Source organism: Tamandua tetradactyla, chromosome 4, assembly GCF_023851605.1.
Source record: "Tamandua tetradactyla isolate mTamTet1 chromosome 4, mTamTet1.pri, whole genome shotgun sequence".
NCBI lineage: Eukaryota > Metazoa > Chordata > Mammalia > Pilosa > Myrmecophagidae > Tamandua > Tamandua tetradactyla.
The window spans coordinates 108309690-108336103 of record NC_135330.1 but is presented as its reverse complement, the minus strand read 5'-3'; the positions used below and the strand labels follow the sequence as shown (position 1 = coordinate 108336103).

Sequence of the window (26414 nt, the reverse complement as noted above, 5' to 3'; positions counted from 1 at the left end):
AGCTACAGTCCTCTGTGATGATTGGCTTTAAGGTGGAACAACTGATGACAGCCATAAGAATATATAATTAAAGGTGTGATTACAAAGTTAAAATTCTCTCTTCCCTGTATTTCCATTTAATTGAGGGGAAAAACCCCACAAACGACCAAAAACTTTCCACTTTACAATCACACTGAAATAGGTTACTCAGGAACAGTAATATAAAAAGCAAGTTCAGACTGGAATGTATTACATTTTGGCCAAAGAGAAAGGAGAGATTCATCCTGGCTCCTAAAGCAACGTGTCTCTGATTTTAAAAATTCACCGAAACTTTTTCCCTGAACTGGTTTCTTTACAATGCATCTTCCTGAGTTCTCGCCATGACTGCCACAGTAACAGTCCTGGGACCAGAACCCACACACTATTAAAAAGTACCATATAGACCCAAAAGTAGAGCCAATTGCTGGTGTTGAGGTTGGGGCTCCCGATAAGCCATTCCGGGGAGAAGGTCATCCACCCGCCGTACAATTCGCACACACACAGGGTGATCTGGATGAAATGCCTGCGAGGGGGAGAGAAACAGCAGGTGAACCCACTGCCCTGGCAGAGCCCGGCACACTGAATCATGATGCCTTTCCTTTGATGACAGCCCTGTCCCCCGAGTGAAAACGTCTCTGAAGATGGCCCTAAGGTCCCGTGACACATTGATGGAATTAACGAAGACCTATGCTCTCTAGGAGAGGCAAGTCTATCTTTTCTAGAAGATTATTCTGAGCCTTAGATAAGGACTCTCAGGCACCCTGCCCTGTTCTTAGAAAGATGTAGTGGGGTCCTCCATCGCCCATGACCTAGCAAAGACAGGCCGGAGCGAGAATCTTGCTATTGGTTGTGAAAGGGGCTCCTTCTTCAAAGAGTCTTGAGGAACTTAATTGAGTTGTGGAGGGAAAGGGCTGAGCACGGCGCCTGGTACGCAGTAAGCGTTCCATTATGCAAATATTGTAAATGTTCGAAATCATAAACAAATGAGTGCACGCAGCAAGTCTGCAGCCACCGTCACGGAGCCTGATATGTCAAGGCACCAAGGAGAAATTTCATTCTCGCTGCCTACTCTCCAGGTAAAATCGGGTGGGGAAAAGTGGACTAAGGGACCTTCGAGGTCTCTTTCAAATCTGAGATTCGACAAGGCAGCTTTGAAAACGACTTCTCCGATCTACGATCTACGAGGGTTCAAAGTTGAATGCAATGTGTGTGCACGTGACATCGTTTTGGGGAAGAAGCAGGACAGCAGCCGTCTGCCCTGGATCACTCTGTCACTGAGAAGGAGAGGAAGGAAAAGGGAGGAATAGAGAGAGTTAAGTTTCTCAGAGTTGACAGAGAGGATGCTTCGTGTTTCATCCTTCTTCTTTCTCTCCTCACCCTTCAGCCTTCCCCAAATCCCCACAAACTGCTTCTGCAGAGAAGTCTCATTCATCATGCTTGCCTAATTCAGAATTACACAAGAAAATTTACTTTGTGTCAAGCAGAATAGGAGTTGTCTAGACTCCTTTGGGGGTTAAAAAAAAAAAAGGATGGAAATACTGCCAATTTATTTTCCAAAATATCAGTAGCAAAGCATCCAGTGTTTACAAGAATCCTATTTCTCATCACTGACTTTGAAAATTTCAACTTGTCCTGTTGACAACGTGACCCTTTTCTACCACTGAATGACTCTGCTTCTCACTCTGCTTTCCATCTAACCAACAAACACGGTCACAACTTCTCCAAACATGACTCAGACCTTGGGATCGTTTTTGTGGGACAGGAGCAGGGCACTCACCGGTAATATTTCTCTTTGACTATGGCATAAATGAGGAGCAACGCCAAAGACCCATCCAGGACAACCGTCAGAATCTCCAAGCACACAATGTTTGGATCAAAATGGAGCCATCTCGCATCAGCTTTGCCATACTCTTTCCCTAAAAAAAAAAGACACCCTGTTACTTATCCAACAGTTATTTCTAGGACAGTTGATGGAAATGATCTTTTTCCCTTGAGGAGGAGATAAGAAGAGTAACGGCCCCCAACTCTACATTGTCCATGATGCCTTCCTGGAAGGAGAGAGAAGTCCTGGGACTAAAATGCATTTACCACCGGACACAAGTCATAACAACAATATCATGTCAGGTTTGTAAAACGCCCTACCATTTCCAAAGTGCTTTCACATATGTGCCCTCTTCATGCCCCCCTTTCCCTGATAACTAGCGGAATCCTGATGAATTCATCATGGCTGGGCTTTGCAAAGACAATCTTTAATAACTATCTTGGTAAATGCATTGCATTTCTTTATTGCAAAATCCCAACATAAAGTCTATAAGGAAAATTTAGATATGGAAAACATGTTATTAAGGAAACGCTTATTTTTAAAATGCACATTTACTACCAATTGAAGAGAAAGTGAGTGGAAGGCAGCCGTGAGAAGGTGAGGGATGTATGGCCTGGACTGCAGAGTGACTCCAAAGGACAAAGCCCTAACTTTGACAGGGCCTCACTAACAAGAGCTAATGCACGAAGTTTTGGCTGTGCTGACCAGTGATCAAACGATGGTCGAATGGTTTCTTCTAGAAAGTTCCATGGGGTCGGAAAGCCCTGATGGCTGTGCACTGTGGGAGGCTGTTTTTCTCCCTTAATTATTTCCTTTTTAATGTGCAAAAGTAACATGTCAGTCATAATGCCTCAGATGATTACAGTAAAAAATGAAAGTCCCACCTCGTCTCTCTTTTTTGAATACTGTCCTCACATTAGTTAGAAGAGGCGAGAAGGGCCAAGAATTAGAGATGTCACCTGACTGATCTGAGTGGCACACAGCTCTGGTCCCAGATGCCCAGAGGAAAGGTCCCTTGGAACGAGGGACAAAGAAGATTTCTAATGAAAAGGCTGCCCTGCGGAAAAGACAGCCAGGAAACAGGGATTAGCTATTTAATGAGATGACACACAAAACCCCTGGTGCTGGTTTAAATCTTTTGTGCCCCAGAAAAGCCATGTCCTTTAATCCTCATTCAATATTGCTGGGTGGGAGCTTTTTGATCGTTTCCATGCAGACATGACTCACCCAGTTGTGGGTGGTAGCTTTTGATTAGATGGTTTCCATGGAGATGTGTCTCCACCCATTCAAGGTGGGGTTGCTTACTGAAGCCCTTTAAGAGAGAACCATTTTTGCAAAGAGCCACTAAAGCCCACGTAGCCAGAGTCCCTTGAAGAAGGAAAACACCCCTGGGGGAGCTTCATGAAACAAGAAGCCTGGAGAGAAAGCTAGCAGACGTGACCATGTTCGCCATGTGCTTTCGCAGTTGAGAGAGAAATCCTGAATGTCATCTGCCTTCCTGAACCAAGGTATGTTTCCCCGGAAGCCTTAGATTGGACATTTCTATATCCTTGCTTTAATTTGGACATTTTCATGGCATTAGAACTGTATACTTGCAACTTAATAAATTCCCTTTTTAAAAAACCATCCCGTTTCCTGTATATTGCATTCCAGCCTAGCAAAGTAGAACACCCATGATGAGAGAAGATCCTGGAAAGGACAGAAATAACCAGCACACCCCCTCCAAGCCGGGCAGCCTGTCCTTAGCCAGCTGTCTGCAGTGCTCTTCAATAGCTATACTAAAAGGAAAACAATATGATATGCAAAAGAAAAGCTCTCCTCCACCTCAAGTTTAAGTAAACATACAATCTGTAAAATGTACCCGCTAATGCATTCACTAACCAAGAAAATACCACTCAAGTAAATTGTCAGTGATTTGGGATCAAATAAACGAGTGGGTGCTTAGACATTCAAAAAAATAATAATAGCATCCATTAGGCCTGGAAAATATGACAATAACTGCGCCACCATTAGACTGTGAGTGGCTCACAGTCTAGGGAGGTCAAAACCATTGGATAAGTGGTGACACAGTGGTAATAGAGCAGGCATGTGGAGGAAGCCACACCTACATCAGACCAGGAGGATCAGGGCAGACTTCCTGGAGGAGGTGACTTCTAAACTGGGTCAGGAAGGATAAGGGTGTCTCCGGGAGGAGCATAAGCATAGGCCTGGTGCTGAAAAAGCATAGTATAGTCTGAAATGACAGGTAATTCTGAAAGGCCGAAGAAGACAGTGTGTGTGTTGGGGGGTGGTGGTAGTGGTGGTGAGAGGAGGGGGTAAGGGTAGGGGAGAGGAGAAAGGGCAAGGGTTATTTAATGCTAGAGAGGAAGACCAGGGAACAGACTATGAATCAGGCCTTGGTATTTTCAGGCCTCCGGAGGCTTCTCTGGGCTCCTCCTGCTGCTTAACTTGAATCATCTCTTTGCTTGTTAAATACCCAAACCAAAGGACAGCAAGTGTATTAAAAAGCCTGATGATGGGGTGTAAATCTCTTTGGCAACATGGGACATAACTCCCAGGGCTGAGCCTGGCCCTGGCATCATGGGATTGAGTATGCTTTCTTGGCCAAAAGCGGGAAGAGAAAGGAGAAAAAATAAGGTTTCAGTGGCTAAGGGATTCCAAATAGTCAAGAGGTCATTCTGGAGATTATGCTTATGCAAGCTTTAGCCAGATTTTGCAAACTGCCACAGTACGCCAACCCCCAACCAACAGTTTTCCTGAAAACCATAAAGAAAAACCTGGGCTCTAACTAAAACTCCATAATAGCTTTACTTAATAAAGTTTCTTTCTTTTTTTTTTTTTTCAGAAACCTAAAACTTCTTGATGGTTCCCAGCCCAGATAAGTTCTGAAACCCAGAGGTACCAGTCTCTCCCCTAGAACATCAACCAGATCCATTCCCCTACCCCATAATGTTGGCACCCCTTTACCACATGAAGAAGTTAGAAGGGTCATTGCCCAAATATCCCTGGAGACTGAGAGAAAGACCAGATGAGTGGGAGGAGGCGTAATGGAGAAGTTAGGATTTAACAAACGATCATGAGTACTGGCTCATTAGACAGATTTTTCTTTTTAGTCTCTAGTGCATTAGAACAGCCAGAAGGAAATACCTGAATTTGTGGAGCTGTAACTCAAACCATACTTTGAAATTTGCTCTAAAACTATCCGTTAAACCGTACTTTGAAATTTATCACTTTGCTATATATGTGCTCTATTTCACAATAAAAAAACGATGGGATCGTTGTCATTTATTTTATGATGGGGATTCTAGAGGAAAGGGCTGGAGTAGGTTCCCCGTGCCCAGGCCGCCCCGTGACCTTTACCTCAAAGAGTGGAGATGAGATGAGAAAGGGCTTCTGGAAGCTTCCCTCCCCGCTCCGAGCCCTCCCCAAGAACCAAAGGGCAGTGCTCAGATCAACATCTGGACCAGAACCAGCATCTTAACAAGGCCCTCAGGTGGTTTTCTGCACTTTAAAGTCAGAAACCCTACTTGATCTATTATTCTGTACAATTTGTGTTTTATTATAGCAGTAGTTAAGTTTACAGAAAAATCAGGCAGAAAGATCAGCGTTCCCTTTTACAGCCCCTGTTAGAATTCCACAGGACCCTCAACTCCCCTTTCCCACTCCCGTGATATGGCGAGCCCTCAACATAGGTGTTTTTTTATCACATCCCTGTGATAAATCCCTTCCCTCGGTGCCCACCCAAACTCGGGCAGTTACAACCCTGCCAAAATAACAGCAGCATTTAAACTCTGCAGCTGGTTAAAACTCCACCAATGAAGAGCTGCTAACTCCCCCACTTCCACACCCACCAAAACCACACATGACTTATTGCCCACCCCCCCGCCCTGCCCAGCCCCCCAAATGTAAAAGATCCATGAATCACTCTCCCTGGTGTGCTGAAGTCTGACTTCGGACCCCCACCTTGCCAGAGCCTGAATAAATCCTTTTGCCTGCGGTCAATCTGTCTCCGAGCCTTCTTTAAATCTAACAGCCCCCCTTTCCAAGAATTCCCAATTATTATTTGTATTTTTAGTTTCATGAGAATAAAGGGCATCTTCATTCAATGAGCTTTTACAATGAAAAATGTAAGTATGGTGATGATTTATAAAGACCACGGTAGACAGCTGCCCTTGATGAGACTTGAGCCAAATCCGGGCCATTCGCTGGGACAGCAGGCAGGGGCTGGGGCAGGGGGCCTCAGCAGGCTCTGACATCAGGACAGGATAGGGAGGGCTCGCCGGTGAGGAGGCTGGGGTCCCTTGGCCTCTGGGGCTCCACCAGCAACTCTGGCTCAGCCTACTCACCCCAAATACGTGCAGCTGCCTTTAGCGCAGCCCCTGGAACTGGATTGGTTTGGCTCCAGCCCGGCTACTGGCCAGAACCTTTGGACAGCCTCAAGGAAGGGTTGCAGCTGGTCCAGTTCTCTAGAAGTTTCTTCCTAACACCAGTGGTACACAGGGGTCCCCACCTTAGAATCTGGCTGGAGAGGTATGGTTTCAGGAAACCATAAGCAGTGGGGACTTTCAGACACGAAATCCAATTTTTGTGATCCTGAGCAAGACAGTTCTATTAAACCCAAGGGACCCTTGCTACCTGGCTCATTTATCTGTCAGGACTGACACAGTATGTGGTAGGTAGGGGAAACACACGTAGAAAGATTTTCAGAGAGCATGGAGAGAAGATGGGGGAAATTGTGTAGGTTAATATCTCTGCAGAACAAACAAAATCAGAAGGAAAGATAGACTGATAAAGACTGAGATGGTATAATCTAGGAATGCCCAGAGTGTACAATGATAGTGACCAAATGTACAAATTAAAAAACTGTTTCTGCATGAGGAAAAACAAAGGAATGTCAGTATTGCAGGGTGTTGAAAATAGATGGTCATTCATATTTTAAAACTTTAACTTCTGTGTGAGACTAAAGCAAAAAATGTTTATTTGGTACAAAATTTATATTTTGACAAATGCATTTCCTAATATAACTTACGTGGACAGTTTAATTGAACACCATAAGTACATGGAACCTTGAGGAGGGCACGAGATTTTGTAGGTTTGTCCAGAGTAATGCCCTGATAAATCCCAGAGTGATTTGAACAGTGAATAAAAAGTATTTGCAAAGTCTCCTTGGAAGAATGGCGAGAAAGGGGAAAAATTCAACTTCCCCATGTGGAGAATTCCTGATATTCTCACAAGCAGTGGGGACAACCAAAGCAATAGGCCGAGCCCTCAATCTTGGGGTTTGTTCATAGGAAACTTACCCCTGCAAAGGAGAGGCTAAGCCTACTTAAAATTAGGCCTAAGAGTCACCCCCAGAGAACCTCTTTTGTTGCTCAGATGTGGCCTATCTCTCTCTCAGCCAACACGACAAGCAAAGTCATTGCCTTCCCCGGCTCTACATGGGATATGACTCCCAGGGGTGTGGACCCTCCTGGCAATGTAGGATAGAAATCCTAGAATAAGCTGGGAATCAGCATCAAGGGATTGAGACCAAATGTTCTCAACCAAAAGGGGAAAGAGAAATGAGGCAAAATAAAGTGTTAATGGCTGAGAGATTTCAGAGTTGAAAGATTATCTTGGAGGCTATTCTTATGCATTATATAGATAATCACCTTTTCAGTCAAGGTATATTGTAGAGGCTGGAGGGAAGTGCCTGAAAATGTGGAGCTGTGTTCCAATAGCCATGTTTCTTAAAGATGGTTGTATAATGATATAGCTTTCTCAATGTGACTGTGTGATTGCAAAAACCTTATGTCTGATGCTCCTTTTTCTACGGTATGGACAGGTAAGTAAAACACATGGATTAAAAATAAATAAATAATAGGGGGAACAAATGTTAAAATAAATTTAGTAGATTGAAATGTCAGTGATCAGTGAAGAGAGTGGTAAGGGGTATAGAAAAATATATGGGAAAGTCTAAAATATATTGGGTAGATGGAAATACTAGCAGTCAATGAGAGGGAGGGGTAAGGGATATAGTATGTATGAGTTTTTTTCTCTTCTTTTTATTTCTTTTTCTGAATTGATACAAATGTTCTAAGAAATGATCATGTGATGAATATACAACTACGTGATAAAAAAATATCTGCAGAGCAGGACAATTTTTGGAAATTATCTACAAGACTACAGATACAGAAAGAAAGTTGGTGTGAAAAGTATGAAAAAAAAACACTTTTTAAATGCTGCCAGCTCTTCGATTTGAACTTACTTAAGAGACATACTTTTTACTATCTGGAACAAGTTTACTGAGCTATAATTCATAGAGTGTAAAATTTAACAGATTTTAGCAGAGTCATAGAATTGAATCACCACAACCTAAATTTAGAACTTTGTCATCACCCCCAAAAGAAACCCTCACCCACTTGCATCACTCCCCACAGGCCCACAACCACTAGGCAACAACTAATTCACTTTTCGTCGCTAAACATTTGCCTATTCTGGACATTTCGTATAATGGAATCATGCAGTAGGTGGCACAGAAACACATTAATTGAGGACTACACTTGCAAATAATCTCAAACATTTCAAGTGGCAAATGGTTTTAAGTACTTACACAAGGAAGCAATCAGGCCATCGGAATCTGCAATGTCTCCTACTAAAGACAAGTAGACAAAGGGACCTTCCTAGAAAGAGGAAAACAAGCACATGCTCTAATTCAGCATCTCCATCGTGGGATGGTCCTGCAGGGGCACCGTATCCCTGGGTCCCTCCCCCAGCGCCCACCTTCAGCCACCACCCTCCCCTCGGGGCACTGCACCCACAAACCCCACGGGGTGCAACACGCAAGGCTAGCTAAGTACCCAGGCCTTGGAAATAGACAAGTGCAAAGCAAGTGTTCATATAATCAACACTATCTTTCCACAATTGGCTTCATACAATCAGAGGTGCATTCTTATGGGGAAAAAATTAGTTAAAAACTTTGAACAGGGGAAGCGCTTAACTGTTGTATTAAATCCACAGAGCACTGGCATATCCAAGGGATCTCATCCCTTCAAGAAGTACCAAAGAGCAGTTTATTTTGCCTCACCTTCAAAAAATAAAATAAAATAAAAATCAAGATCTTTCTTAACAAAAATGGTATTCAAATATTTATACTAGAGTTGAACTATTTTTTTTCCTGCCTAAGGGCAAATTTAGGAAAACTAAAAATGTGTTCCAGCTACATTTAAAAACTTAGACAATCTGCAATTACACACAATTTCCCAGTCACATATCTATTTCCTTGGCCAACAGGAAACTCAGATATTTGGAGATGGAGAGAGAAAACACCCCTGAAGAAGCTATTCTGGCCTCGTTATCTTTCTCTGGATGCCTTTATTTGGACATTTTTATGTTCTTAGAACTGTAAACTTGTAACTTAATAAATTCCCTTTATAAAAGCTGTTCCATTTCTGGTACCTTGCATTCTGGAAGTTTTAGCAAACCCAGACACTGTATGAGTCCCTTTATATAACATTTCTCAAAATTATAACATTTTAGAAATGGAAGGAATTAGGGTTTTCCAGCAGGGAGGTGGATACAGTTCAAAAAGGAAACCACGAGGGTGCACGGGTGGCTCAGTGGTAGAATGCTTACCTTCCATGCGGGAGACCTGGGTTCGATTCCCAGACCATGCACCTAAAACAAATGAATAAAACGAAACAAAAAGGAAAGCATAAAGGAGCCCAGTGGTTCTGGAAGGGTTCAGACCCTCGACAAAGGTGCAGATACACACATCTGCAGTGGTGATAAGACTGTGGAGAACCTAATACATGCACGTGTGCACAAACAGTACAAGTAAAACTTGGGATATCTTACTCAAGATACAATCTGTGGATTGTACCAGTATCAGCATCCTGGTTGTGGGATTTCATTATAGTTCTATAAAATTCCAGCACTGGGGACCTGGGCAAAGGGTACATGGTATCCCTATATTATTTCTTATGACTGCATATGAACCTAAATTTCAAAATTAAAATGTTTATTTATAAATAAAACAGGGACAGGTGGAAAAAGAAAGACATGGAAGAAGAAGCACCCTCACCAAAAAATACAAAAAAACAAAAACAAAAAACAAAAAAAGTAGCATCACCAAATGAATGAAATTTTTTAACAAGTGTCAGGACCTTAAAAATATTTAGAGTAGATTGGGTCCTGGCCTCAGATTATCAATCACCTAGTTGGGAGACACCGAACTTTCCAATTCAAGGAAGGTTGAGAGGATGATGAGAGGACTGTGTATCGCAGAAGTCAGGGAAGACTTCCTGAAGGAGGTGGGCCCAGACCTGGACCTTGGTTGGCAGGTTGAGAGGTGGAAGGACGGGGAAGGGTATTCTGGGGTACAGAGGGCAGGATGGTCTGAGGCCTGGTCGGTTCAGAGAGAGATGGAACCCAAGTTCCCCCCACTCAGGGCTGATGATATTTCTCCTTGGCATCCTCACAAACCTCAGGCTGGTTTTCACTGTTCCAGGCCCTTGTAGGGGCTGCCTCTATGTCAAGAGCTTGCCTTTTCCATCCTCCAAAAAGAGAGGGCATTTTGGTTTGCTAAAGCTGCTGGAATGCAATATACCAGAAAGGGTTGGCTTTTACAATGGGGATTTATTAGTTTACACATTTACATTTCTAAGGCCATGAAATGACCAAATTAAGGCAGCAAGAGGAAGATACCTTCTCTGAGGAGAGGCTGCTGGCATCCAGGAAGGCACATGGTGTTGTCTGCTGGTCCTTTTCTTCTTGGGCTCTGGTTTCAATGGCTTTCTCTCTCAGCTCCTATGGGTCCTTGCTTGTTTCTTTTGGGGTGTTTCTCTCTCAGTTCTCTGGGCTTTTACTGTCTTTTATCCTTTTCCATAAAGCTCCAGTAAAGGATTAAGACCCACCTTGAATGGGCTGGGTCACTTTTCAATTGAAATAGCCTAACCAAAAGGTCCCACCCACAACAGTTCTGCCCTCCTGCAAGAATACATTAAAAGAGCATGGGCTGGGTGCAATTAGTTACAAATGATTGGTTATGTTTGCACACTTAATTTTAAGTGTTGTCCTTTACAAAACAGTAATTTATTTTTGGTTCAGAAAAGTAAGCAAACCTCAGTTCTGTAGTAGCCAATGCTTACCTGCAGTTGATCTTTTTTCACCTTTAAAAACTTGTCATTCCCACATCACCCATTTCTATATAATATATATAGAAGTCAAAGGACTATATAAAGTCATTTGTTGAAATCTAATAGTAAGAAAGATTCAGCTTCTGTATCATCCTAAGTAACTGACATACTGCATCATCACTTCCAAGGAAACAGCCTTTTCTTTTCCTGTCTTAGGTGCTTCAGAAATTTTATCCAGAAATTATGTTACATTAATTCAGAATAGAAGTCATTCTGGAGTAGTTATGCTTGTTTTCTTGATGGTTTTTCTTCTAAAAGTTTGAAAGTAGCAATTACATCTATATTCTGTGATCGTTTCCTGGTCTGTGCTTTGAAATTCTTTCCCTTTTCTGAATTTAGTCGTTGAAAATGTGTTTAGATATTGAATTTGTTTAAATATTGAATGATTTTGTTAAAGGCATAATTAATCACATAGGTTGTACTTTGAAGACAGACTTAAAAAATGAAACAGAATTTAAAAAAAAAAAAAGAGAGAGAGAGAACATGGTCTTCTCTGGGGTACATAACAGATTCAAGCCAGCACAGAAGGGAAAAGCTTTTCAACAGAACTAGGTGGACTACACTGCCCTGTGGGGAAGCTTAACCAGTCATTCTGCTAAAGTCAAAGTATTTGGTAGACCAGAGTGGGAACCACTGTCCCTGAGGTTGAACAGCAAGATTTGTGCATCCATCATGGGAGCAGTGTGTGCGGGAAATCTTGTGCCCTTTCCCGCAGAGGGCTACCTGGTAACCTCCTCTTCTGTCCTTAAAGCCCTGGTGTGTCTTTCCCTCCTCACTGCTACCTCTGGATCTGGAGGCAATTCTCTCTCTCACTTACTGGACTGTGCAATGATAATTTGTATCCCTGCCCATACCCCACCAGGAGAGCCCCTGAGGTTACAGACAAAGAACACTTGATACAATGTGGCCAACTTTAATAGATAATACCAGACTGATTCTCCAGAGCTGGTACAGCTCTCTCGGATCTGGTAGTGCTGCGGGTTCTCCTGATTGCTTTGTCCTTGGTTTGGTGTTGCTGTTTTAGCGTTGCTGAAAACATGAACTGCTGTCTGTCAAGGGCCAAAATTATCTGCAGAATTGCAGAGGTGGCAGAGGAGAGGTGACAGACAATAGTTCCTTCCACAAACTGACACCTGGTTTATTCATTTTTTAAATTATTAATTTATTTTTTAAACATAACAACATACAAACACGAACATTCTTACTGTATGATCATTCCATTTTTGATATATGATCAATAACTCACAATATCATCACATAATTGTATATTCATCATGATCATTTCTTAGAACATTTGCATCAATTCAGAAAAAGAAGAATAAAGAAAAAAATTCATACATACCATACCCCACTCCCATTCATTGATCACTAGCATTTCAATCTACTAAACGTATTTTAACATTTGTTCCCCCTATTGTTTATTTATTTTTAATCCATATGTTTTACTCATCTGTCTATACCGTAGATAAAAGGAGCATTGGACACAAGGTCTTCACAATCACACAGTCACATTGCAAAGGATATATCATTATCCAATCATCTTCAAGAAACATGGCTACTGGAGCACAGCTCTACATTTTCAGGCACTTCCCTCCAGCCTCTCCATTATACCTTAACTAAAAAAAGTGATGTTTATATAATGCATAAGAATAACCTCCAGGATAACCTCTCAACTCTGTTTGAAATCTCTCAGCCACTGACACTTTATTTTGCCTTATTTCTCTCTTCCCCCTTTTGGTTGAGAGGTTTTTCTCAATCCCTTGATGCTGAGTCCCAGTTCATTCTAGAATTTCTGACACTTTATTTTAAATGAACCATACAGCATTTTTCTTTTCCCTCTTAAAATAATCCTCAGCTCAGGAGCATAAAGTTTGTATTAACCAGCAGAATAGACATGGAAGGCGATCACCTCTAAATAGAAGGAAAGCCTTTCATCATAATGTATGGACAAGACCCAAACATCAGGAACTAAAATGTGGGCTTGAGCTTAACAAGATTCCAAGGGTCAGATGATAGGGGCTTAGACGGCTATACCTGGGAAGGCACAGCTGAAAAGGAGTGCTGGTGAAAACATTATGTTGGACTCTAGTGCTCTGGCTGGATTCAAGAACAAAACAGCACGATAGACTTAATTACTTCTACTCACTGCTACTTTAAGTTCTGAGTTTCAATTCCCTCATTGACTGAAAGGAATAATACAGTAAGAAACTTGTTAAATGTTTGATGAATGAATAACTGAATGAAAGAGCAGTAAGCAGAGTTAGCCTAGGGCTACATCATCACCTTTTGATCAAGAACCTCTTACTGGTTGGAAGCCCTGAGTTTGGCACTTGGAAGACTCAGGTTACTTATTTAAAGGATGGGGCAGTCCCTGAGCAATGGAATACTGAGGTGCGTTTGCTCAGGTCAGGTCTGGTGGGATGGAATTAGCATCTGGAATTAAAATTCGGGCTTGAGCCCAAAAAACGGGAGGGAAAGGGAGAGAAAATTAAGGAGGGTGGGAGGAAAAGAAAAAAAGTGATAAATGGCACACGTGTAGCAAAACCTTGACGATTCATTATATCATTTCCTAAATGTGAACGTTTGGAATTTTTCATCGGAAAAGTTAATTTTAAAAAGATCCAACATTGTGGGTATTCACAGCTTGGAAATAGCAGGATTTGGTGCTATGGAGAAATTTTTGGTTGAATACAAGAGTGCAATGGAGAAGAAACTGGCAGAGTTCAAGTGTAACACCAACACAGTAATTGAACGAAAATTAGCTCGTTTTCCTGAAGGCCTTGAAAATGACATTAGAACTTTCTTTCCTGAATATACCCACCAAGTCTTTGGGGATGATCAAACTGCTTTTCGTTACAAAGGTCTGAAGATCCTTTTATACTATATTGCTCGTAGCCTGTCAACAATGTTTCGAGTTGAATCTGCATCTAAAGTTGATTAAGACTTTGACTGTGTGGAGGCAGATGATGCTGAGGGCAAAATTAGGCAGATCATTCCCCTTGGATTTCGCACAAACACGAGTGATTTTCTCTTTGCTGGAAAAGGAAGTTGATTTCAAGTCATTCGGAACCTTACTGCATACATACTCAGTTCTTCATCCAACTGGAGGAAAAAACTTTACTTTTTAGATATATAAGGCTGACATGACATGTAAAGGCTTTCGAGAATATTATGAATAAGCTTCAGGCCTTTTTTTTTTTTTTTTTACGTCGGGAATCGAACCCGGGTCCTTGGGCATGGCAGGCAAGCACTCCTACCTGCTGAGCTACCGTGGCACGCCTGCTTCAGGCCTTTTTGATGTGATTTAATGAAACTGCCAGCTTTAGTGACGTGGATGATGAAAGATGGCCCTACTTTCTAGTATTTGAGAACTATAAAAAGGATGGAGCTATGCTTTTTGAGACTGTAGGCTACATGACAGTCTATAATTACTATGTGTGCCCAGACAAAACCCGGCACGTGTCAATCAGATGCTGATATTGACTCCGTTTCAAGGTCAAGGCCATGGTACTCAACTTCTTGAAACAGTTCATAGATACTACATTGCGTCTTATTTGGTTCTTGATAATACAGTGGAAGACCCGTCCAAAAGCTAAGTGGAATTAAGAGACTTTGTGCTTGTGAAGCTTTGTCAAGATTTGCCTTGTTTTCCCCAGGAAAATGCAAGGATTCAATGATGCTATGGCAGCAGTGGCACAACACAAGTTCAAAATAAATAGGCAACATACTAGACAAGTTTATGAAACTCTTTGACTATTAGTAACTAACATGAGTGATGCTGAACATACAAAAGCTATAGACTGGATATTAAAAGAAGACTAATAAGTCCATATAAGAAAAAACAGATCTTGCCAAGATGAGAAAATGTCTCAGACCAGAAGAACTGATAAACCAGATGAACCAAATAGAAATAAGCATGCAGCATGCACAGCTGGAATAAAGCTTTCAGGAACTTGTGGAAGATTACCGATGTGTTACTGAAGAGCAAAGATTCTACTGCTCTGTACAGGAAGTTTACAAGTTTCTGTACTTTGTGCTGTGAAAAATCCCATGATGACTTCAGTTTTAAAATCTTCTAACATTTTACTTACATTAAAAGTTATCTATCTTTAAATATTTTCTTTTGGAGAGATTATATTAAAATACTGTTTATGAGCATATATTGCATTCAAAAAATATATAACCTCTGAAATACCGCTGCAATGTTAGATGAAAAAAAAAAGATCCAACACCAACTTGTCAAAGTCAAATGTCACACCATTGGAGAAAACCAGTCACAGCGCTTGCCACTCAAGTCAGTGAGAATTCAAAGAAAGGTGCTGCTGGTGTCTCTGGGCTTCTAGCTCTGGATCCTGTGGTCCCAGTGGCCCTCTGCCTTCATGCTTCAGATACACAAACAGTGGTTTTAGGAACTGAGTACCCAAGATTCCAGGCCGGGGTGCCTTGGTCCAGGTCAGCCTAAAATCACAGGGAAGGCCAAGCCAGAAGAGGTCTGGAAGCCCACGGTGCAGAGTCGTATCACAAAAGGAAGGCATCTGCTTCTTTGCTTCTGACCCACTTTTATATCAAACAAATCAGTCAATATTTCTGAGAGTTACGTGAGCCTCAATAAATCGCAGCACAAACTTGCATAGCTTCTGCAATTTCTTCTCTTGCCAGGCCCTTGAATAACGCTATCCTTCACACCACGGCATGTGCACACACACGTGCTGAGAAGTGGTATCATGACACAATGTGGGATTCGACCCAGTTGGTGTCAAAGTACTTTCTCCTCGGAGCCGATGGGAATTTTCAGGTCTGGATTTTGCTGCCTGTTAAAACAGACACTTGCACACAAAGGCTGGAAAGGAAGCCAAGGGGAAAAATAACAACTCTCATTATTCATATTTACTCTTCCAGTTACCCCCAGATCAAAAAATGCTGTGTCCAAGGAAGTGCCTGAAAATGTAGAGCTGTGTTCCAGTAGCCATGTTTCTTGAAGATGATTGTATAATGATTTAGCTTTTGTGGTGTGACTGTGTGATTGTGAAAACCTTGTGTTTGATGTTCCTTTTATCTATGGTATGGACAGCTGAGTAAAAAATATGGATTAAAAATAAACAAATAATGGGGGAATGAAGGTTAAAATAAATTGAGTAGATTGAAATATTAGTGGTCAGTGAAAGGGAGTGGTAAGGGGTATGGCATGTGTTCTAGTTTGCTAGCTGCTGGAATGCAATATACCAGAAATGGAATGGCTTTTAACAAGGGGAATTTAATGAGTTGTTAGTTTACAGTTCTAAGGCCGAGAAAATGTCCCAATTAAAACAAGTCTAAAGAAATGTCCAATCAAAGGCATCTAGGGAAAGATACCTTGGTTCAAGAAGGCCGATGAAGTTCAGGGTTTCTCTCTCAAGTGAGATGGCACATGGCGAACACAGTCAGGGCTTCTCTCTCAGCTGGAAGGGCACATGGCGAACACGGCGTCATCTGCTAGCTTTCTCTCCTGGCTTCCTATTTCACGAAGCTCCCCGGGAGGCGTTTTCCTTCTTCATCACCAAAGGTTGCTGGCTTGTGGACTCTCTGCATCTCATGGCTACATTGTTCTGCTCTCTCTGAATCTCTCTGAATCTCTCATTCTCCAAAATGTTTCCTTTTTTATAGGACTTCAGAAACTAATCAAGACCCACTCAAATGGGTGGAGACATATCATCCCCTAGTCCAGTTTAACAACCACTCTTGACTGAATTACATCATCCAGGGAGATGATCTCATCACAGTTTCAAACATACAGTATTGAATAGATTATTCTACCTTTACGAAATGGGATTTATATTAAAACATGGCTTTTCTTAGGGGGCATACTTCCTTTCAAACCAGCACAGCATGTGTGAGTTTTTTCTTTTTTCTTTCTTTTGCTGGAGAGATGCAAATATTTTAAAAATGATCATGGTGATGAATACACAACTATGTGATGATATTGTGAGCCACTGATAGTAACCATGTCAAGAATGTTTGTACGTTTGCTTGTTCTTTATAATAAAAAATTTTTAAAAAATAAAAAAATAAAAGAAGAGAAAACATTAAAAAAAAAAAAAAGTGCTGTCTCCTTTTGATGACCTGCCAGCAATCAAAATGCCAGTCCTGGAGTCTCCCTGTCTCTGGGGTACACATGCCAGCAAATTCTCTTGTGCTATTTAGAAAGAAGCTGCAGACTGGGGTTCCTTCTCACCCTGATAACAGACTTTCCTTCTCTCACTGTACCAGCCACACTTGTGGTCCCAGATATACCATGGCACGTGGGGTTTTCTTTATTCTTCCGATATCTCTTCTAGCAGTCTGCTTTTATTAGTTTAACTTTTTCAAAATATTATAAAAGTGATATGTGCCGTATGATCTGGCAATTCCACACACCCCAAAGAAATGAAAAGCGGGGACGTGAACAAACAGGAGCACACTTATGTTTAGGGCAGCAAAATTCACAATTGCCAAAAGGCGGAGACAATCTAAGTGTCCAACAACCGATGAATGGGCAAATAGAACGTGCTCCGTCCATACGATGGAAGTGAGGTGGCTGGACCATGCAAAAGCATGCACGCACCTGGAAGACAGCATATGGAGTGAAGTAAGCTAGACACGAAAGGACAAATATTATAAAACCTCACAGATAGCAAATAATTAGAATAAGCAAACAGAAAGAGAGCAGAAGACTGGTTAAAAGAGGTAGTGGGTGTGGGGTGCGGGGGAATGGGGAGTTACTGTCACCCACCACAACTCTCGGGTCACCTTTCCCTCCCCCTTTCTCCTGAATCCTGACCCTCAAAAAATAGTCTAGACAGACAGTGGTTTAAAGTTACACCGTATTGTCAACGAAATTAATATCAAAGCACTGTCCACTTCAAATGGTTAAAATTTCTATTCTATATGTATTTTACCATGACTAAAAATAAATACATATATTTTTAAAGAGATACATGTTGAATTTTTTAAAAAAACTGTACAAAAGATTTATAAAGTGAAATGTAAAAGTCTCTCTCCCTCCTGACCCCCAATCTCATGCCCCCAAGCAACCAATGCTGTCTCACTGCAGCCTTCAAAAAGTTTTCCATGGGGCCACGGTGGCTCAGCAGGCAGGAATACTTGCCTGCAATGCCAGAGGACCCAGGTTCGATTCCCGGTGCCTGCCCATGTAAAAAAAAATAAAAAATAAAAATAAATAAAAAATAAAGTTTTCCACGTATATATTATTGCTTAGCTTTAAATATTTAAAATACTGTCTCCCCTGCTATTAGTTTTCCTAATATTAACCCAGTGGGTGACACTAAATATGTATTATTTAATATTTTTTAAAAAGTTCTGTATTTTATCAGCATTTTTAGTTATGGAATACCATAGTGGATGCTCTAAAACATGATTGAACTGTTTCTATTTAACTGAGCTACTAACAAAATCAGCGTAAAGGCTAAAATGTATCTCAGCACATAAAATTAAGTAACAGAGGCCGGTTTCATTTTTTAGTTAGGATGCTTCAGACCTGTAATTTTTAACAAAATATTTTATGGATTTTAAGACAGCTCCAAGTCAAAGCTCAGATAAAATAAACGTGTAAGCTTTGCCAGCTACCACTATCTATAATTAAATAACCATTTTATAGAGAATGCTCAATTTATTCATGTCAATCCCTAAGGAAAAAGTAAGCAGAATAAATGCTTTTTCAGAAAGAAAAAAGAAAAAAGAGCACAAACTGAGGCTAAATTTGTATATGAATGTATGTTTGTACTTATTTCCAAGTTTGTATGACTGAAGAACCAGAGAAAACAATGCAACATTCATTGCTAAGTGCAGGTAGATAAAAAAGGTTGAGTAAATAAGCATACTGAAACTGAAGAGCTGTGTTCCAGAAGCCATGTTCCTTGAAGATGATTGTATAATGATATAGCTTTCGCAATGTCACTGTGTGATTGTGAAAACCTTGTGTCTGATGTTCCTTTTATCTATGGTATGGACAAATGAGTAAAAAATACGGATAAAAACCTATAAAAATAAACAAATAAACAGGGGGAATGAAGGTTAAAATAAATTGAGTAGATTGAAATACTGGTCGTCAATGAGAGGGAGGGGTATGGCTTGCATGAGTTTTTTCTTTTTTCTTTCTCTTGCTGGAGTGATGCAAAAAAATGACCATGGTGATGAATACACAGCTATGTGATGGTATTGTAAGTCACTGATTGTACACCATGCATAGAATGTTTGAATGCCAGGAATGTTTGTTGGTTAAGATTTACAATAAAAATATTGTGATAGTTAGATTCAGTTGTCAACTTGAAGGCACCTAGTTCTGTTGCTGTGGACATGAGCCAATGGTACGTGAGCCTCATCTGTTGCTGATTACATCTGCAGTCGGCTAGGAGGCGTGCCTGCTGCAATGAAAGATGTTTGATTTAATTGGCTGGTGCGTAAATGAGAGAGCTCAGTGTAGCACAGCCCAAGCAGCTCAGCATACCTCATCTCAGCATTCGCAGCTCAGCCTGTGCCTTTGGAGATGCAGAAAGAAGTCACCCCGGGGAAAGTTGCTGGAACCCAGGGGTCTGGAGAGAAGGCCAGCAGAGACCATCCTGTGCCTTCCCACGTAAGAAAGAACCTCAGTGGAAAGTTAGTTGCCTTTCCTCTGAAGAATTAACAAAATAAATCCCCTTTTATTAAAAGCCAATCCGTCTCTGGTGTGTTGCATTCTGGCAGCTAGCAAACTAGAACAAATATTTTTTAAAAAAGAGAGTAAATGAGTATGTTAACCTTGTCAACATTCATTAGCATCTTCCAGACTTACAAAAAACTCAGCCCTATCAAATTTGATTTGTCCATGACCCGCCAGCGTCCTGGTTTCCAGAAGGAGCAGCCTCGTCAGCCTCAGACGATGCCAGGATATCGGTGACTTCATAAACGTGTGCTTCCAGCTGCTGCCCGCTTCGGGGACGGTCACCTCCCACTGGACAGAACCTGCCCAGCAGACAATCTGTCGCCTGACACTTCACGGAGTAGGCTGCTGCCCTTTTAAAATGATCAGAACTTCAGGTATCCATCAGCCACACAAGCTCCATGGTTCCCATTCCACATTCAGGACTGGGAAAGAATTCTCGCAAGCTCGTCTTCATCGGATATGTGTGCAAAACATGTTGGTGAATTCTTTTCATGTCCCTAGTCTATTTTCTTTCTCATACACATTTTTTATTTTTTATTTTTTTGGGTATGTGCTCCAGGAACTGAACCTGGGTCTTCCACACGGAAGGCGAGCATTCTGCCACTAAACTACCCATGCACCCTTCTTATATAATATTTTTTATATATATAAAAAAAGGTACTGGGAATGGAACCCGGGTCTCCGGCATGGCAGGTGAGAATTCTGCCACTGAGCCACCATTGTACCGCCCCCTTCTTACATACTTTTTAAATTACAGAATACATTCTATGGTAACGGTGAAACTGTCTAAAGGTATAGAAAGAACAGTTTAATCATTATTCCCTGTGCCAGTTTGAATTTGCTGTACCCCAGAAAAGTCAAGTTTTTAAATCCTCATTCCATATTGCTGAGTGGAATCTTTTTTATTGTTTCCATGGAGATGTGACCGACCCAATTGTGGGTGGTAACTTTTGATTAGATGGTTTCCATGGAGATGTGTCTCCACCCATTCAAGGTGGGGTTGCTTACCGGAGCCCTTTAGGAAGGAACCATTTTGGGAAATGGTTTGGAGCTATGAGAGCCACACACCAGAGACCTGTGGAGATGAAGAAGGAAAACACCCCTGGGGAGCTTCATGAAACAAGAAGCCTGGAGAGAAAGCTAGCAGATGTCGCCATGTTCACCATGTGCCTTCGCAGTTGAGAGGAAACCCTGAACATCGTTGGCCTTCTTGAACTGAGGTATTGTCCCTCGGATGCCTTAGGTTAGACATTTCTACAGCCTTGCTTTAATTTGGACATTTTCATGACCTTAGAACATGCAAACTTGCAATGTAATAAATTCCCCTTTTTAAAAGCCGTTCTGTTTCTGATATATAAGTAGAATACTCCCCAACCTGAAACCTTGAGGTAATCAATGTCAATATTCTTTTATACCTTTCTCCCTGTTCATAAGAATGTATAAAAAATAATACATTTTTCACTTCACAAAAATGAGATCCTATTCTATATATTATACACTATTACCCTGTAACATTTTTTCACTTTACAGTATATAAGAATGACTCTTCATTTCAATAAATAGATAACTTTCTTTTTAATAGCTGTATAACATTTCACAGCATGGATGTACCCTAATTGAACAACCCAGGTGACATTCAGGTTATTTCCAGCTGGTTTTTTTTCATTTTTTTGTTTCGCCATTAAAAATGAACAAAAAACTACAATAAACATCTTTGAGCATATATCTTTCTTTCTGTAGGTGAGATTTCAAAATTGAGATACTGGGTCCAAAGGAGTATGAGCCTTTTCTCCACATGTGTCATGGAAGAAATGGCCCTTTTCTGACTTTTATTTAAATAAAAACAAAACTGTATTGGAAAGTCTCTATTATGCCAATGAGGTGTGTGGTAATTAGATTCAGAGTTGTCAACTTCGCCAGGTGAAGGCACCTAGTTCTGTTGCTGTGGACATGAGCCAATGGCATGTGAACGTCATCTGTTGCTGATTACATCTGCAGTCGGTTAGGAGGTGTGCCTGCTGCAACGAATGATGTTTGATTTAATTGGCTGGTGCTTAAATGAGAGACTCAATGTAGCACAACCCAAGCAGCTCAGCATACCTCATCTCAGCACTCTCAGCTCAGCCCAGGCCTTTGGAGATGCAGAAAGAACTCACCCCAGGGAAAGTTGTTGGACCCCAGAGGCCTGGAGAGAAGGCCAGCAGAGATTACCCTGTGCCTTCCGACCTAAGAAAGAACCTCAGACGGAAGTTAGCTGCCTTTCCTCTGAAGAACTAACGAAATAAATCCCCTTTTGTTAAAAGCCAGTCCGTCTCTGGTGTGTTGCATTCTAGCAGCCAGCAAACTAGAACAAGGAGGGAAACTCTGCCTCGGCTATTGGGGGCTCTGCTGTCTTTTGCAGGCTCCCTGAGAGTCCAAGCTTGGAAAAAGGCTTTGCCCCATCAGGTCTGTAGAAGTTCCCCTCACTGACGCCCTCCAGCTTTCCACAAGGAGAGAAGCGAAGTCTGTTGTTTCTGTGCCAGGTTTTGGGACAGGAATTTTTCTGGGACTTGGAGCTTAGACTTGCCTCCTATACCCTGCTTTTCTGTAGAACTATTCATCCGCTCCTTAGTAAGACGTGTTCATATGTTAGTGCAACTAATCTCACTCTCACTTTATTATTTTTTTATTTTTTTTTTTTTTGCACGCGCAGGCACCAGGAAACGAACCTGGGTCTCCGACTTGGTAGGCGAGAACTCTGCCTGGGGCCCGCCCTGACGTTTTATTTTTGACTAAGAAAGTGCGCCTCAACTTTGTTGACCAATCCATTCTTTCTCCACTTATCTGAAATTCCACTTTTAATATACACTTAAATCTTCTATGTGCATGGACATGTTTGAGAATTTTTCACTTAGTTCTATTTTAGGAATCTTTAGATTCCATTTCTAGCTATGCTGGGTTTTTAAAAATTATTATTTTTAGCATTATAACACCTTTTGGTATCTAAAGACGCTCACTTCTCCCCATCACTCTTCTTCAAACTACTAAAACTTCTAAAAACGTATTCCATATCCTTCCAGATGAACATCTGATTCACTCTGCTGAGTTCTAAACATGGCATTTTGTATGGGATTCTGTTAATACTACAGAATAACTTGAAATTAATTTATCTCTTTATAATACTGAATCTGTCCTTATAAAAACGGATGGATCTCAATTTGCTTAAATCTTCTAGTGCAGCCTCTTAAAATTTAATTTCTAAATATATTTATGTTGCTACTGAAAGATTTCCTTTACATTTTCACTGGTTAGTGTTACTATAAATGAAAGCTATTGAGAGATATCTTTATATAGTAACCAGACACTTATCTAAAGATTCCCTTTTATTTCCTCCCAACTTCATTGAGTTTTAATTTAAAAACAATTACATTTACCCATTTTAAGTGTGCAGTTTGATGAATTTTGATCACCATCTACAGTTGTATAAACGCATCACAATCACAATATAGAACATCCCGTCACTCTAAAATATGTCCTTGAGCCCCTTTGCTGATGGCCCCTGAGCCTGATCTCTGGCTCCCACGAAAGACTGTTCTGCTTTCAGCCATTCAAGTTCTGCTCTCTCCAGAATTTCATATAAAACCACACAGCAAACAAAACAAAAAACAGCTCTTTTTTTTTTTTTTAGGAGAAACTAAGCTCTCCTCACACTCATCTGACATTAGTAACTATTTTTCTCTACATGAAAGAAATCATCCCTATTGCCAGGCAAGAGTGAATTGTGACATGTGAAAGTACAAGGGCTTCCACCCACACCCTAAAAAATTGCTTCATTCCAGGTGCCGACCTTTTGGCTTTCAATCTGAGGTTATTTCTGATCTTCCCCACAGATGTACGGCTAAACTAACCGAGATTCACCAGGTCTGCCCAAAACACAAGGTTTCTCAATTCACTTACCAGGGAGAGAATATCTATCTTAAAGCAGAGCTGAGGAAGTGATACAGCCAGAGAAGGAAAAGGAAAGCAGGAGGGAGCCATCAACAGGGAGTTAAAAGCAACTTAGGTCAATGATAAAGCAAGTGGTAAGGAGAAGACATTTTTAGAAAACCCCAAGAGTCCAGAGACTGAAATGCCTGTAGTGGAAAGCGAGGAACAGATGGTGAAAGAGACTGAAAAAGCTGACATCCAAAATAGATAACTTAAATAGGGAGTTCTGCATCCATGAGACCTCAGCGTTTCTTAAAGAAAAACCCTCCACGGGTGTTGCAGTGGGATGAAGGGAGAGACAAGCAAAGCTTAGAGTGCCCATGATAACTGTCCTTCACCCTGAATGGCCATTGAAGCGATGTTCCATGGTGGCTATGCCACAACTAATGCCCTCTCTTTGTCTCTGACCCAGAGGTCTTGTGTTTCTTGGTGGTGTCTATGTATGAAACTGCAGCAGGATAACTTGTTAGTTTTTAAGTAAGGTAAAATCTCAGACCCTTTGCAGTTTCTGACTTAACACACTGCCACCAATTATCTTTCTAAAGCTTTGCTTTGTCCAGGCTATATTTGTGCTCAAAATCTTTCACAGTTTCCCACTGCAGAATATCATCCAACTTCTTAGCCTGTCATTCCAACTCCCTTTCCAGCCGATTCGCCCAATTTTGCCCTGTGCAAGCCTGTGCTCGTAATCCACGTGGGCTTTGGATGGTGCCCAAACATAAGCATCAACATCCTGTATCCAGGCTGCTGGTCATGCTATTCCCTCTGTCTTGAACCATAGACTTGGGGTGCAGATGTGGGAAGAATCCACAGAGCCTCAGTGCCTGACCTGCCCAGATCACTCTTTAAGGAACAGTGAACTAAACCATTCATTTCTTCACATCTGTTGCCTTGGTTCCTAGGGGAGGAAATCACTCTGCCCTCTACCCCAGCCATAATGGGCTGAACTTCAGTGCTGGAGCCCATGGTAACCTCATTTTGGTTGCACACGTGGCAGATGAACCAATGTAGCTTGGCTTGAAACTCTGACAACAGGGGAACTCTGCAGTTGATGGCACCAAACAAACCCAAATATCATATAGTGGTCATCATCTACGGTTGTATAACCGCATCACAATCACAATATAGAACATCCCATCACTCTAAAATATGTCCTTTTATATATAAGGGCGTTTTCCTTCTTCATCTCCACAGGTCTCTGGTGTGTGGCTCTCATAGCTCCAAACCATTTCCCAAAATGCTTCCTTCCTAAAGGGCTCGGTAAGCAACCCCACCTTGAATGGGTGGAGACACATCTCCATGGAAACCATGGAACCATGGCCCCAGAATAAGTCAAGGTATAAGATGGGGCTGGGGAGAGGGGAGAGGGGAGCGGGGAACATTTCCTTCAGGATAAGGAAGCAGGGGAGCAAAGCAGCAACTCCACACATCAGGTTACAGCTCAAGGTGCCAAAACTGAAGACCTGTTGAGACTTAATCTTCAAGGAGACAGCTGCAGTATTTTTAAATCTGTTTTGTAGAAGTCTAAAATATGTTATAATAATTTTTTCTTTCAGTGGGCGTAGCCACCTGTTTTTCTACCCTCAGCCTCTAGTTTAAAAATCAATTCCTAAAAATAAAGGAAACATTTGCCCTCTTTTCTTATCTCCATATATTATTAGGAAAGAAGGAATTTCACCCGACCAACAACATCTGGTGAAATATCCAAGCGCAACTAACAAATACTTACAGATCTAGGTGATTAAAAACTTTGTTTTCTCTTTATTTCCCAATACTATGGGATTCCATTTTACATAAGCCATAGCGTAAGCCAGGTCGTTACCCAAAAAAACGATGTATTTTGCCATACTTCAGAAAACAACAACAACAAACCTTTAAAAAACGTGTTGGGGAAGAGACATTTCAGTAGAATTCCCTTAAACACAGCCCTCCTGGTTATTTATCTAGGGGGTTGGATTTTTAGGGACACATCTGTTTCCTAAAGCAGAAGAGGGTCTGGGCTGGTATAAGGGACGAACTTTGAAGCCATACCAACCTTCCTCAGAATCATGCCAGTTCTGCGGCTAACTTTGCCGGGGCCTGTGAGATAAAATCGGGGACAGATCTCACTGGCTTGTAGAAGGTTTAAAACATCAGAAACTTGAAACACATGGCACTGTGCCTGGCACACAGCAGGCGCTCAATAAATGGCGATTACTGCGAAGCCCGCAGTCCCTTCTTTCATCACCCGTCCCAAACAGGGTGGCTCCCTGTGGGCCGGTCAAACCAACCCACGCCACAGAGGGACGTGGATGTGCAGGATGCAAAGGTGAGTACGGCAAGGCTCTCACCTTTGAATAACTCCAGGTCAGACTAACAGAGCGCCATACCGAAGTGACTACCAGTTGTCAGTCTTCTTTTATTTGGTACAACAACTGGCAGCACCTGGGAAGCTGCGCTAATTTTTACAGCCTCGGGAGCCAGAATTCCGAGAGGCAGCACCTGGCCACGAGCCCCGAGCCTCCCGGGATCTCCCAGCGGATGGAGGTGGAGGGGGGTGGGGGTGGGGTCCCGAGCGAGCCCCACTCACCAGCACCAGGTGCACCAGGGCGTCGTAGCAGAGCCAGGCGAGCGCCCCGCGGTCCGCCGCCGTCCGCGCGCGGCCCAGCCGCAGGCCCAGCGCGCAGCCCAACGCCAGCAGCGCGGCGCAGAACAGCAGCGAGCCGCCCGCAGCGGGATCCAGCGCCCAACCCGCGGCCATGCTCCTCCTCCCCAC

General features: G+C 41.9%; 1 protein-coding gene and 2 pseudogenes across 2 annotated transcripts; 2 read left to right on the top strand and 1 right to left on the bottom strand.

Moving 5' to 3' along the window:
- On the bottom strand, positions 1 to 26414 carry EBPL (EBP like). 2 transcript variants are annotated; one of them, XM_077158185.1, is made up of 5 exons: positions 17454 to 17766; positions 8433 to 8502; positions 2800 to 2897; positions 1796 to 1934; positions 1 to 541 (listed from the first exon to the last, which is right to left on the bottom strand). In XM_077158185.1, the coding sequence occupies exons 1-5, from the start codon at positions 17608 to 17610 to the stop codon at positions 301 to 303; spliced, it is 705 nt and encodes a 234-aa protein (XP_077014300.1). In that variant the 5' UTR covers positions 17611 to 17766; the 3' UTR covers positions 1 to 300. The 2 variants fall into 2 exon arrangements, with proteins under 2 accessions (XP_077014300.1, XP_077014301.1); XM_077158186.1 differs by lacking the exons at positions 2800 to 2897; positions 17454 to 17766 and adding an exon at positions 26229 to 26414.
- LOC143679426 (histone acetyltransferase type B catalytic subunit pseudogene) lies at positions 13689 to 14195 on the top strand (annotated as a pseudogene).
- Positions 14314 to 15058, top strand: LOC143679421 (histone acetyltransferase type B catalytic subunit pseudogene; annotated as a pseudogene).